The sequence below is a fragment of the Pezoporus wallicus genome, unplaced genomic scaffold (genome assembly GCF_028554395.1).
Source record: "Pezoporus wallicus isolate ANWC-B61680 ecotype Strahan unplaced genomic scaffold, APGP_CSIRO_Pwel_v1 contig_3486, whole genome shotgun sequence".
Classification (NCBI taxonomy): domain Eukaryota; kingdom Metazoa; phylum Chordata; class Aves; order Psittaciformes; family Psittacidae; genus Pezoporus; species Pezoporus wallicus.
The window spans coordinates 4,175,944-4,191,306 of NW_026642292.1; the positions used below are offsets into that span (position 1 = coordinate 4,175,944).

A 15,363-nucleotide genomic window follows, 5' to 3' on the forward strand; every position below is an offset into this window, starting at 1 on the left:
TCATGGAAAGAGGAGAGCCCACTTTATGTAATTCTAGTTGTTATCTAACATCAAGAAATAGGGGAGGAAAGAACACGTGGGTTGTCACAGCCATACTGATAAACAGAGCCTATTGTCAGAAAGCCTAACGGCATATATATATACTGTTATAATTAGTTTAATACTAATAAGCCAAAAAGCAAATTATTGCATAATGCCAAATTACTTTTACTAGGGTTTTTTTAATTATTTTTAAGCATTACAAGGTAAGTTTATGACAATACACTTGCCTTCCTGAGAGCAGGCCCACATAAGCTTAAGAGAATTTGTCTCTATGTTTTTGCTTTATTCAGAAAAATCTATTTCTCAATAAATTTAAGATTGAAAGCAAGGCCACAACGCAGAATAGTACTGGAAAGTGCCAGATATAAGAGTTGAGATTTTTGGTTTTGTTAATCAGATTTATAATTAAAATAGGAAAAATGAAATCTCCAAACACAAATAGGAAGAAAGAAAACTCCAGGATAGAATTTTGAATTTGTTTATAATGAATAGCATTCTACAGACCAAGACCCATTGCATAAGTACCTTTAAGAAATCACAAGTAAGAGTCAGAAGAGGAGCTTAATCTCTTTCACATTTCTGATCTACATTATAATATTCTTTCAATGTTTCTCATTATCACATCCAAGAATCTTTTTTTCTATAATATTTTCATTTTGAACTTGTCTAATATTTCAAATAAGCTAAAGCAGAAAATGTCAACAATGGCCAAAAATTAAAAATTATATATATACATATATATATTTATATGTGCTGTAGATCAGCCTCAACAAATTCAGTAAAAGCCTCTAAAAAAGGCTCCTAAAAGCCTAAGTGTTTCTCTTGCTGGTTTGCAGGAGTCAACCAGGGTGAACAAGGACACATCATCTCTTGAAGTTGCCCTCTTGGCACAGAGTGGAACAGTGACCCAAATTTTCATTACCAATACCTTGAACAGCAGATCCCGAATTTCACTGGTCAGTGTGTTACAACTCTGAGCAAGCAATGCAATACAAAACCCCTAAAACTCCCCAGTTGGCAGTATTTTTCTGCCAGAGGCCAGTCATATCCTCTTGCCTGTAAAGTGCTGGGGACTGGAGAACTACACAGTCTAAAGATGACCACTTCTCTTACTTGGAGCCACACTTGAATCCTTTCCAGTTCACACATCTCATTTCCATTTGGATTTTACTGGTGAGGAGGAGAAGGAATCCAAGCCGTATTTTGAAGATCAAGACATGCCAAAGGAACACGGCGATCATAGGCCTACTTCATTGTCTCTCCCCAAAAAAAACTTCAATATGATAAAAAGTTCACAGTCTGAAACAGGAGGAGACTTAATGCCACAAATGTACCCTCTCAAGAAGTTTCAAAGGTATATATGAACACCAACAGCTCACTGAGAAACTTTTGTCTTTAAAGAAAGATTGGACATGGATCATTTTAAGGATGTAAGATCATTTTACTGGTAAGATCACTCCTCCTCTACCTTTGACCAGACCAGAATCTTTAGGTTTTGATACTTCAGATAGGACAAAATGACACTGTATCATAAGCTCAAAGGAACAAAGCATTCCACTAGAAAACTGAGAGCATACAAAATGTCCCATCATTTGCAATATATTCTCCTTTACCTTTTCATCTGTTTTTCCCTGTGTGCTCCGTTTGAGTCCTTCAAGACCCTTCCGTCAATCCCTAATTTTCCATTGTAATACTGTTCATCCAGCAATGTCATCTTTATCCAACAGCCATAAAAGAAATGTTTCTTTTCTTCCATTACCTTGCTTTCATAGTTGCTGTATTTTCACCTGCCAAGCCTTCCTCAGACACACATACCCCTGCGGCTTTTGACATCAGTAAGATATTTATATTCCCAGGAACACAGGGGAAGAGCTAACAACTTGTCATAAAAAAAAAAAAATAAAAATCTATAAATAACTAAAAAATTGCAGATTATTTCAGTTATATTTTTCTTCTTTCAGCTTTCAGAGATGACTGTGACTAGGTGCTAGACCAATAAAAATATTCAGTGTTAACTTGTCATCTCCCCAGTCTGTGGGCTGCATGTTTTTGACTTCACTGCAGAGCTGCCATGTACATCTGAGATCTAGTGAAAGCTAACATGACTTGGTCTAACAAAACAGAGCTCCCAGGTCTTCCAGTTCTACTGGAGACAGTCCACCTGCCTTGCCTTACTTAATTCATCGAGATACTGGAATCCAACAGGCCATATCCGTATGGGAAACATCACAGGATCTTAACCTGCCTCTTTCCTTAAAAAGCAAAGGAAAACCCAAACCATAAATCTCTAACACACATACACACACACACACAAACACTTTCACTGCCTGAATAGCAGCACAAAATACACCTACTACAAATTCCTTGAAGAAACCACGTAATACAAGCAGATTTTCCTAGGACCACCTTTTTGTTACCCAGGCCAGCTTCCTGACCACACCCCATACTAAACCACCTTTATTTTATGTACAGATTTGAATTTTCAGGAGCAACCAGCCAGAAGGGAAGAACTGGGGCTAACAGGCTGGGAAGTGTGAAATCTGTGTGTGTACCAAGGCTGATCTGGCCAAAGGCCTCTGACATTCCTCCTCTGCTCATGTATATCCAGCTTACAGGATATACATATGCATACAGAGCACAAATGTTCCCGTCTCCAGAAAATGTTCCAGACAAAGACCTGCCAGAGACATTCCTGGGAAACCTGACAAACTTAAAAATTCCTTTGTAGTGTCTCCAGTGTATGCGTCCATTTAACAATGAAAAAAAGGAGAAAAATAACAAAACCAAAGTTAGTGCTGCTGCTGTGGATGGCTGTACTCCCTTCTTCCTTCTCCTGAAAAAGTCAAGCTTTCATTTAGATGCTCTCTGATTCAAAAGTTCCTAGTGGGAGTGATTTTGATAAGGCACAGTCATGCCAAACATTTGATGATCAGGGTGTAATCTTTCCTATAACATGCATTCTATCTGCTCAGCGTGGCCCACATCTACAGATGTTACTGCATCCTAAGAAAAACTTCTGCTCCTATTCCCTTTGGAGCCTCAGAGCAGAAGGGGTTCAGTTTGAGCACTGTCAAAACTGCATTGACATTTTCACTTCCTACAGCTTCTTCTGAGACATTACTGCTGATGCTACAAATCAGTAGTATTAAAAGTAATTCCAGCTTCTGTGTGAACAGCTTGGAGCTGAGGAGATGGGACCCTGCAGCAATGCAGAGCTGTGTGAGAGGAAAGAAAACTATCCCTTAGACTTCATCTCCCATCTTCTTGCTCCTCTTCCTAGTCACAGTGAGATGCCCTCTTCCCTTTACACTTCCTTTCCTCTCCATCAGTAAAAAGGTAAAAGCCAACCAAATGCTTAAATAAGGAAAATAAATCTGATTAAGATTCAGATAAAGTTGTTTGAGTCAAAGCAAGGGACTAACTGAAAAAAAAACCTTTGTTAGGGAAAACATCCTCACCAAATTTCTGCAAATGCTGCACCCTAAGTTTCATGGTCTTTTTGCAGTCACCATGTTGCACTGCTCAGCTCTAGAACTAAAAGAGCTGATACTCACTGGGACCAGTAGAGTACATTTTGGCATGTTGGCCATTTGCTTTGTGGCACTTTTCCTCTGCTGAGGACAAAAGAAGCCAGGGTACCACACTGCATAATTGAGACAGGTAACTGAGGATTAGTGTGGGTTCAAATATTGTTGTAACTGATATTAAGTTGAAACTTGCTATTTTGGGATTGCTGTGGCAAATTATTCCCACAAGGTCATTCTGGCCCATTCCAATTGCTCCTCACTCCTTCTCCCCTGTCCTAAGGTTTAGTAAACCAATCTGCTTCTTTTTAATTTGTACCTTCTGTCCAAATGAAAAATGCAGAGTAAGAAAAGTACCCCGCCCTCCCACAGATCTATCAGCATGTTTGCAGGAACCCTGGCTGCTGGATCTTGGGCACTGACGGCCTACACAGCAGAGACAGAGGCAGCTCGGTATAGCCTTTGTCTGGGTGGTCTGATGCTATCCCTGTGATTAAACTGGCTGGCTAGAAGAACTGGAGCTATTCCTAATGATAACCAAGTCCTGAAATCTCACACTCTCCCTCACAGAGAGGGTCAGAGCTCCCACCAGGCTTCCCCTCCTCCTTCTCTTCCTCCTCCTCCTGGTGAAGCTGGCCAATTCAACACATTCTTCAGTTCACTAGCAGTAATAACTACAAAGTACTAGAGCCTGGTAGGTATCAGCTGCAGCCCCCCATGCCAGTCAGTGATAGGGACCTCACACAGATCCATTGCAGAAGAAAACCTTCTTTTTACCTTAGAGCATATTTCAAAAATAAGTAGCATGCTACCCACAAAGAAAAAATACATATCCAGGATCCAGCCCCCTGGCTCTGGATCTACACACATGCTGTGCATTTTTATATCCTCCCGATGGCAAGTCCTGCAATACAAGCACAAAGAAATATTTTAAGCTAAGCCCATGTTAAGTAATGACTTAAGGATTAATGCCGGGTAAACAATACAGAGGGAAAATAAATCTGGATTATTTTGTTCACCGCCTTCATGTATCTATCCATCAGGAAAGACCAGTGACTAACAGTAGGTACAGACATAAATATCTCTTCATTTAGCTGTCCAGAAATAATGCTGTAGCCAGTAAGGTCCCTATATGATAAATCAAGGCAAGAAAGGCAAGCATGTCCCTATACAATGAAAGGGGTTTACCAATCTGTATTTTCAGGCTTTATTCCCCAACACACCACCAATGTATATACCATGATTCTTCAATAGTACCATTACTATCTTATACTCATGCCAGGCAATGGGCTAACTGAACAAGAAAATTTCACGACAACTGAAAAACTGAGTATCATTAACACACTGACAACACTGCAGCTGAAGCACCACAAATATCAAGAAAGACATCCCTCTAAAAATAATTAGCAGTCATTTGCATGCTGTAACTAGGAAAATCACTATTTTCAGATATCAACTTCCCCACAAGTGTCTCAGTAAATCTCTTATCATAAAGGAAATATTTAGCTTGACTACAGTAATGTAATGTAGCAGAGAAAAGGTCATAAGTATGGAAGAAGCAGCATGGCACACATTTCTCAGTATTAAAGACAACACATCAGCTCAGAGCAATAGGTCAGCAAACTTGCTATCCTGCCTGACATAGTTCAGAAAATGAAAGGAATCTTGGTTTCCATGCATCTAACTGAAACATCTTATTGATAAGAAAAATTAATTTGATATTTCTGTATATTAAAAGCTAAGGGTCTATCATTTGCAAAATGCTCATTGTTCAACTATGTCCTGTTTTCTGTCTTAATGCTATCTTACTGCATGAAGTTTCAGAAGTCAAGTGATTATTCTTGGCAAGGCAAGTCAATATTCTGTGACAATAACTATTCACTTTTATGAACAGTTTTTGCTCTGATGTCTTCCTACCAAGATGAATATCCCCTTCTTATGAGAAACATTAATAAGTCTTTATTTACCTGGTCACCCACTGCTCTATATAATTCCTTCATACCTATCTCCTCCCTAAACAAACAAGCCTTATATTTTCACTGCCTTATTAAAAATGTATTTTGCAGTTAATTGTTGTAGTCACTCAACTGTGAATCCCAGTTATTTTTCCTGAATTTGCTTTAGAAATGACCACCAGAACTGAAAACAGTTTTTCAGTGGAGGGCCTGTAACCGATGCTTACATGACTACATACCATTTCCTACCCTGTTCCTTAAACATGCTACTTATTTTTCTTTGTTGCCTTTACTACTTGACTTAGAACAGGTATCTCCACTGAGCTTTCTAGAACAAAACTGATGTTTTCTTCCCTGGATGATTAAAGGATATTACTTCAAGTGGTTAAAATTATTGCTTGTCACGTAATCAGTTATTTAAAAACACTGAACTTCATCTGCCATTGCATTTCCCAGTTAATGCAGTTGTTACATTTCTCTTAGCTTTCCTCATGATGATCAACAATTGTACTGACAAATTATCAGGAGGCATGCTCAAGTTTTAAGTTTATAGCTTAAACACAACTTCACAGTAATGGAACATCTGGACACTTGTAGCCTACATTACACTGAAGGTAACAAGAAGTTACCGCATGTAGTGAACATGAGCTGCACAAGTATGTATTCACATGGGTGAACGCTATAAAGGAGTTAATCTACTGTAAATTCACACCCCGTGTTATCTTGCAATAACTTGCTTTCATAGTCATTCTTTAGGGAATAACATGCCAACCATTATGAACTTCCTCCTTTAAAATCTTTACAGTCCATCATGTTCATTCTGCATTCTGTGTCTTCAGTTACCCACTTGATATATAGCAAACTGGCTAGTTACTCTTTTGTTTGCTTTTTGTCTGCTTTCAATCTGTAACAAAACTTCACCTCTTACCCTAGAGATACCTGTCTTGCCTAACAATAATTGCTGAAAGCTTGTAAAAAACCTTTTTGTAAATTTGAAGAACAAGAACCAGTTCCAGTAGATGCTATTTTTCTCAGTTCAAAGAATTCTAATAGATCAAGATATGGGATGGGGGTTTTGGGTTTTAGGATTTGGTGGGGTTTGTGTTTGTGGGTTTTTTTGTCTGAATTATGTTTACCTGAGTGAATTAAAATTCCATTTTTATTTCAATTTAATATATATCTGCTAACAGAGCAAGACCCTCTGCTTTAATTTACAGAAAACTTTAGGGTCCTTATTACAGCCAGTGCATTTAGAATCATAGAATAGTTAGGGCTGTAAAGGACCTTAAGATCATCTGCTTCCAACCCCCCCACCATGGGCAGGGACACCTCACATTAAACCATCTCACCCAAGACTGTGTCCAACCTGGCCTTGAACACTGCCACGGATGGAGCATTCACAGCTTCCCTGGGCAACCCATTCCAGTGCCTCACCACCCTCACAGTAAAGAATTTCCTCCTTATATCCAACCTAAACTTCCCCTGTTTAAGTTTTAACCTGTTACCCCTTGTCCTGTCACTACAGTCCCTAATGAAGAGTCCCTCCCCAGCATCCCTATAGGCCCCCTTCAGATACTGGAAGGCTGCTATGAGGTCTCCACGCAGCCTTCTCTTCTCCAGGCTGAACAGCCCCAACTTTCTCAGCCTATCTTCATACGGGAGGTGCTCCAGTCCCCTGATCATCCTCGTGGCCCTCCTCTGGACTTGTTCCAACAGTTCCATGTCCTTTTTATGTTGAGGATACCAGAACTGCACACAATACTCCAAGTGAGGTCTCACAAGAGCAGAGCAGAGGGGCAGGATCACCTCCTTCGACCTGCTGGTCACGCTCCTTTTGATGCAGCCCAGGATACAGTTGGCTTTCTGGGCTGTGAGTGCACACTGAAGCCTACTCATGTTCATTGTCTCATTGACCAGCAGCCCCAAGTCCTTCTCTGCAGGGCTGCTCTGAATCTCTTCTTTGCCCAACCTGTAGCTGTGCCTGGGATTGCTTCGACTCAGATGTAGGACCTTGCACTTGGCATGGTTAAACTTCATGAGGCTGGCATCAGCCCACCTCACAAGCGTGTCAAGGTCCCTCTGGATGGCATTCCTTCCCTCGAGCGTATCAACTGAACCACACAGCTTGGTGTCATCGGCAAACTTGATGAGGGCACACTCAATCCCACTGTCCATGTCAGCGACAAAGATGGTGAACAAGACCGGTCCCAACACCGATCCCTGAGGGACACCACTCGTTACCGGTTTCCAGCTGGACATTGAGCCACTGACCACAGCTTTTTGCGTGGGGCCATCCAGCCAGTTCTTCATGCCTCGAGTGGTCCATCCATCACATTGATGTCTCTCCAATTTAGAGACAAGGATGTCGTGTGGGACAGTGTCGAACACTTTAAACAAGTCCAGGTAGATGACATCAACTGCTCTACCCCTGTCCATGAGTTCCGTAGCCCCATCATAGAAGGCCACCAAATTGGTCAGGCAGGATTTCCCCTTAGTGAAGCCATGCTGGCTGTCACCAAGCACCTTGTTGTTTTTCATGTGCTTTAGCATGCCTTCCAGGAGAATCTGCTCCAAGATTTTGCCAGGCACAGAGGTGAGACTGACTGGTCTGTAATTCCCTGGGTCATCCATTTTCCCCTTCTTGAAAATGGGGGTTATATTTCCCTTTTTCCAGTCATCAGGAACTTCATCTGACTGCCATGATTTTTCAAATATAACGGACAGTATCTTAGCAACTTCATTCACCAGCTCCTTCAGGACCCGTGGATGGAGTCCATCAGGTCCCACGGACTTGTATGTTCAGGTTCTTAAGATGGTCTCGAACCAGATCCTCTCCTACAGTGGGACCAAGGTCTTCATTCTCACAGTCCCTGTGTCTGCCTTCCAAGACTTGGGTGGTGTGGTCAGAGCATTTGCCAGGGAAGACCGACAGAAAGAAGTCATTAAGAACCTCAGCTTTCTCCAAATCCTGTGTAGCCAGTTCTCCTGATAGCTTCCAGAGGGGGCCATGTTGTCCCTAGTCTGTCTTTTATTTGCAATGTACCTATAGAATCCCTTCCTGTTATGTTTCACATCCCTAGCCAAGTTTAATTCTAACTGGGCCTTAGCCTTCCTAACCTGGTCCCTAGCTTCCCGGCCAACATCCCTGCATTCTTCCCAGGCCACCTGTCCTTGCTTCCACTTTTTATTTGTTGCCTATCTGTCCTCTATACCAGCTTTACCACAGACTCCACCTTTCAGCAGAAACTTTGTCACTTCACTCTTGCATTTCTGAACTCCTGAAGGTATACCATCCAGCCACAGAAGTCTCACAGAACATTTTTTGCTTTTCTTCTACAAGTTTAACTTCATTACCTGGGAAGAAAAATTTATCTCCTCTATACCTAGTATAGTGAAAAATGCAAATTACACGGTCTCCAAAAATTGTTTCTACAGACCTAGAATATATCCCCATTGAATTAACAAATTAATCTATCAATAGCACATTGAAGGAAATCTAATTTCATGTGGCATCCCCACGTGTCTCCCTGGTTAATAACCACATCATTCACAAGTCTGCTACCTATGATATAGTCAAAATCTTCCCTCCCTGCATTCCCTTAAATAACAAGCAAAAACAAGCACATACTGCAGCCAGTTCCAAATTAGCAGTAAACAGGCTAATTTATATATGTACTCTGACTGGATAGGCAGCAGTCCAAAGAGAACAGAATATTTTGAACTCCACTTGATTTTCACCCTTGACTGAAACACTCACGGGCCTTGTACTTCTCTGCCTCTAACATTTTTCATGAAAAAGGTAAGAACATATCTTTAAGACTAATTTAGTTGAAACTTGGAGAATTTGGACAGAAGCTTTCTCTTTCTTATTTGTTCTCTTATGACCTTTTGATCTCAGATACCTCCCTTATTACCCTACTTAGCCATGAACTTCCCAGGTTAATGCTGGATCCTGAAAAGCACACATGTTCCATTACAGATCTCTCTCGCTTTCTCCCAAAGGTATTGGGGTAGTTCAGTTAGAGGAATATCTTCTTGTTTTTGAATACTGTGGGTACTACAGCTCTTACACACAGAAGCACATAACTCTACTGTTTGTCATAACCTCAAAATCAGTTTTGCTATTAAATTTTATGTAGTCACAAAAACATTGTAAATATGTGATTTTAAGTAAATAAAATGGAATAAAATTCCTCAGAAGTAAAAACCAACATTCATTGTTACAGGTATGTTAAACAACAAAGACTCTCCCTAGCAGCTTCATTGTATTAATTTGTAAAGCTGATTATTTATCTTTCATAACCTGAGATTGTCCTACTCAAGTGTGTCCTTAAGATAAGTGCAGGAAAGACATTGCCATTAAAGACAGTTACAGAAGTAACTGCTGCTCCTTTTCTAGTCTAATATACAATAATACTGTGTCTCTTTATACATCTCTTGTTCATGCAACTAGGCAGTAAGACATCATACAGTGATGCAGGGGATTAAGTAATGATTTTCATGGTTCTAGATCAGTATTTCTATTGTATACCACTGTGAAGGCACCCTTGTTTTCCCAATGTTGCAAGTATAAAGATACACTGATGAAATTTTATACCATATAATGAAAAATATTTTTCAAAAATACAAATTAGTGCAAGGCAAAATGTTCTCACACACTTTGTGAAGCGACTCAAAAGTAACCGTACAAGGGAATGAAACCACACATCAGTAATGCTTTACCTTTCTACCATCTCCATCTTTCATATCACAAGAACTGTTCATTTCATGAACTTTTCATGAGTATCACCATGAAATTGCCATCTGGTGTTTCAGAAGAGAATGGAGAGAACTGATAAGACAGAAAGCTGATGTAATCACAAAAATCTTGTTTTCTTAAGATGACAGATTTGAAATACCTTGTTCCATGCTCTTAAAATACTTACATTTAAAATTTTCCATTTGAATATTGTAATTTTAGCAGAAAATTGCTTAATAAATTAAACTGATTGAATATTCAATTAAATTTAATTGAATTAAACTGATTGAATAAATTAAACTGATTGAAATGAGTGTAAGAGAGAAAAACATGAAACAGGTGCTTTGGGCATAGGTAGGAAACAGCAGGGATTGACAAAGAACAGAGGTGGACTCCCAGCCAGAATGGCAACATCATTCCAAGCACAGCTGTTGAGCCTACATTCCTGGGTACCCCAGAGACCCCAGCTAGCACACAGATACCAGAAGCAATTCTCACAAGAACGGGAACAGAAAACAAGCTTCCCAGCTGCTCTTGGAAGGAGGTAATGCATTCAGAGAACCCCTACCCCCAAGACACAGCTGGGCACAACACAGGGAACCAAAATACAAAGGCATTCAGCTCTCACATTATAGTTCTTGCCCTTGGAAAAGAAACAGTCCACAGCAATAATAGTCTTTTCAAAAGTCTCTTGCTTACACCCTCCCTAAATGAATAGTATAATCTTGCCATTAAACATGATTAAATTCAACTATCAGGTCCCTTTAATACCAGCCAGGTACTTTACAACAAGGTAGACTAACTCCAAGTTTCTGAAATAGTTTTAAACAATTGTATTATTTTTATTATTTAGGTAACTGATCTTCTCTACCAGGGGTCACCTTATCATAAAGGAAATATTTATCTGTACAAACACTGTGTTGCTCAATACAAAATCTCACTTGGAAATAACCTACATTGTTTGCTAGGAGCTGAGGTGTCTACTGTTTTCTGGTCACAAAGAATGGAATTAGCGCTTTCATTCTATACATTTCCCACTCTTCTGTGGGGAAAGTATCTTCAGAGAGCACAGAAACAAAAAGCAACGTAGACATATTTAGCATGACCAACATATTTCCAGAGCTTCCACTGCACTTCATAGCCACTTCCAGACTTGAATATATCTGCACTGATAGGTGACTAAACAGACTTCAGCCTCCACCATCTGCAATTACCAAAGGATGCTCCTCTGTAAACCAACACAGCTCAGCTCAGGAAGCTACACAGCCCTTCCCTCACAGAGCTCTGTGAATTACTCTCCAGATTCCCCCTTCTATACTTCCTAATTTAACCAGCAGTAACTAGCTGTGGTAGGAATACAGAAGTTTATATAGCTGATTTTTAAATGGCAGCAAGAAGATAACTTGGTTCTCTAGATGGACCTATGAAACCACAGCAGTTGGAGCCAAGCGGGAAATGAGTAGGCTTAGGGAGAAAATCTATTAATTTATTTTTAAAGTTCTTTTCAGAAAAAGACTTAGATGAAATAGATACATTTCCTTTTTCCTGAGATGTTTTTTTAGATACTGTTTTTTATCCAAGGAGGCAGCTTCCATCATATATTTAGCTTTCAAGAAGTCAGCATTTCCTGAATGAATGTTCATTTCTCTACTGGATTTTTTTTTAATAGTTTTACTGACAAAGTCTAGCTTTAAAATGCTGAATTCTGATTTCACTAAGAGAACCATACTGACAGCTCTGAATATTACTGGACAAGCAAACAAGCTTCTCCCGGTGTTCCTCATACCACTTCGGGCTTTGAAAGATCAGATTCTCTAAGTAGGGTCTGGCCGGATGCAACATCAGGCCTCAGCATCACTGGTATGTTCAGTGTTCACGTTCTCTGCTGCATCATCAGCAAGAAGGTGCTTTGGTTTTGTGACTTATCCTTTAAAGTTCAAGAACTATCTATAAAGACTAAAGTGCCTGTATTAGTTTTGGAACAGCCCAGGCTGAATCAAAACCTTGAACCAGATGCAGAAGAGTCCAAAACAATCAGTTCAGCTTCCTAGACTTATAAATGCACTCCACCTTTTAAAAAGAGATACTGCCAATCATCTAAACAGATATTCAAAATCCAAACAGAACAATAAAATTGAAAGAAACAAATAGCACCAGCTACTGCAACTATTAAAGATGCTTCAGAAAATTTAGCAAAAGACCACTGTTAAAAACTGTATCTCCAAAATCCAAGTATCAGATCAAAGATGACAAGTGCAGAGACTGTGAGAATGAAGCCTGTGTTAGCCTTTTCTATTGTGACAGGGACTCTAGCTTTACTGCTTACACACCTGCTGTATAAGGAGACTGATGTGGTGTGGTGGGGAATGCTGACAGCCTACCTGCTTTTCTGCCACCTGCTGCAGTTCTGCTGCTACCATACCGGGGTTATTACTACTGTCCTGGGAAGAAGTCTCTTCTGCATCTTTGTGCGTCCTGGCTGAGCCCACATGCTGTCCACTTGAACTGCAATGGCACAAACCTTCCAAACAAACATTGGATATGCTTAGTAAGTGGTATGTCAGACTCTCTCAGCCTGTTGATCACAATACAAAAGCAAGTATGATACATTCTGCATATTCAAGGGAGAATACAGCCTTCTATTCTGCATCATGGCAGGGGGGTTGGAACTAGATGATCTTAAAGTCCTTTCCAACTCTATCTATTGTATGATTCTATGATTCTATGGGTATTGCCTACATGAGCTTTTGTCAATTCAAAACCCATATTCTCTTCATCATAATGTATCTAATGACAACCAATTCCAGACAATATTAGTTGCTGTTACCCAAGTTAAATCTATAGTTCTTTCCCTTAAAAACAAATGGATTAATTTAAACAACCTATTCAATTAGGAAGTCAAATTTATTTTAATGCCAGAAAGTTGGTCAATATATATACATATCTACACAGCAACCCAAATGAACATGTGCTGACCCTGATGTACAGTCTAAAGCAAATGTATATCATTAAAAAAAAAAAAAAAAATCAGGACCACAGTCCTTAGCCTATGTGTGGTTCCCAAAACTCTGTAAATAAAGTACAACATGTATCTAAAAATTCCTATAGTTTCTTCTACTCTTCAGATTTGTTACACTCTAAAGTTGCATTGCTTAACTATGTTCTACCCCAGCATGGTAAATGAGAAGTCTCTAGATCTTGGTTTTAAGATACACTTGTATAAGTATGTGCTGAAAGGTCCTGAAGAAAGAGATACAGTAATGATCCATTCAGATCTTTTGGTTTTCAAGGTCCTTACACACCTTTATCAACAATTCTGAGGTTTTGTTAAAGGATTCCTCTGCATGATAGAGAAACAGAGAACTAAGAAAACATGGACTGAAACAGGACTTCCACTAACCAAAACTAGATTAATATTACTAAAGATAAAAGAGCTCAGTAATACAATCAGGTAAATATATACAACACTGTATTTCCCAGCTCTTTTCAAACAAGTTCAATGGCTGAGTTCAAGGCCGCTACCTGAAAGGAGGCTGTAGCAAGATAGGTGTGGTCTCCCATGTGATAGGAAAACGGCATAAAATTGCTCCAGTGGAAGTTTAGACTGGATATTGGGAAAAATTTCTTCATCTAAAAGGATGTTAAGCACTGGAACAGGCTGCCCAGGGAACCGGTTGAGTCACCATTCCTGGAGGTATTTAAATGATGTGTAGACATGGCACTTAGAGACCTGGTTTAGTGGTGAATTTGGCAATGTCAGGTTAATGGTCGGACTCAGTGATCTTAAGGGGCTTTTTCAACATAAGTGATTCTATGATTCACTGTTCATCTGTTTAATGAAAAGGCATCTTTAGCAAACAAGGGCTGCTTCCCACACTCCATGAGAAATTTAGCACCATTCAACAAGTCTCATCATTCTGGAAATGTAAAATTTCTACCTACTCCTGAACAGAAATTACATGATCTAGCAGGTTACTATGCACCCCAGAACACTCACCTATTTTTGCAGAGTACGGTCGGGACAATCTTTGGCTGTAGATCTGAGCAGCAGTCTGAAAAGATGAGAATGAGCCAACAGTGTAGCTACCAGAATGACAACAATGTGATCCTGCAAGGCTAGATAGAAGCCTCACTGGACAGTGGGTTTATAAAGACAGAGGAGCTGTCAGGAGCTGTGCTCTGCAAGGATGGTAGTGAGGAAGGGGCCTGAATCAACCTGGGACCAGCTGGAGGAGTTGGCAATGGTGACCAGGTACCTGGGATTTTTCAGAGGCTGAAGGCTGAGATGGTGTCCAGGAACTGGTACTTCTCTGGAATGTGGCACCATAAGTAGAGGAAGAAGCACTAGAAGGGCCACACCGAGGTAATTTCACTTCAGGGTTTAAGGAGAAGATGGGTTCTTCTGAAACTACACAAAGATAATGAGCACACTAGATGAGGAAAAGCTCCTTTTCAGGTCCTTTGGATAACATCAACACACCAAAGATGCCTCTACCCAGACACACTGAAGCCAGTATGACCTCATCTACTGGCAAAGACAAGAGGCTCTACATGATGAATATCCTCTTCCAAAGCTTGTTACATATCTTGATCTTCCCCCACAGTAGAGCAGCTAACACTTTCAAACTGATGGCTCTGCAGTACCTTCTCTTGGGTTTATTAAAAAAAAAAACCAACAAAAAGCAAACAAACAAAAAAACACAAAACAAAAAAAAAACACAACCCTGCAGAATCCCCCCCAAAATTGGGCACTTGAATCTCTCAGTATGAACCCAAAGGTTCCAACCTTTGTTTAAAACAGTAGATGCATTCATTATTTTTTTTATTGATGATGATTTAAGCCAGTTCACTCTACAGGTTGATTTACCTTCTTTGGGTTTACAGCCTTTTAATGCTCTTTCTGCAGGCAGTTCTGCAACTGAAATTTTGGACTGATCACCTTTTATTTTTTTCACCAGCTCAGGATGCTCTAGAAAAAAAAACGGAGAAGTTCGGAAGGAGAACAGTGCAAACTGATATCATTAAAACAGGACTGCAGAATTTTAAACCTTGTTACAATGGATTTTCTTGCTAATATTTACTGTAGACCATGCGACTCTATTGA

At 39.9% G+C, this 15,363-nt stretch overlaps 1 protein-coding gene across 1 annotated transcript in view; it reads right to left on the reverse strand.

Moving 5' to 3' along the window:
- The window catches only part of TTLL5 (tubulin tyrosine ligase like 5), a 133,662-nt gene that overhangs the window by 55,753 nt on the left and 62,546 nt on the right, over positions 1 to 15,363 (reverse strand). The window contains 5 exon segments of the mRNA XM_057428591.1: positions 12,590 to 12,780; positions 14,257 to 14,380; positions 14,382 to 14,503; positions 14,506 to 14,667; positions 15,115 to 15,228. Of these exon segments, the coding sequence (XP_057284574.1) occupies positions 12,590 to 12,780; positions 14,257 to 14,380; positions 14,382 to 14,503; positions 14,506 to 14,667; positions 15,115 to 15,228 (713 nt within the window).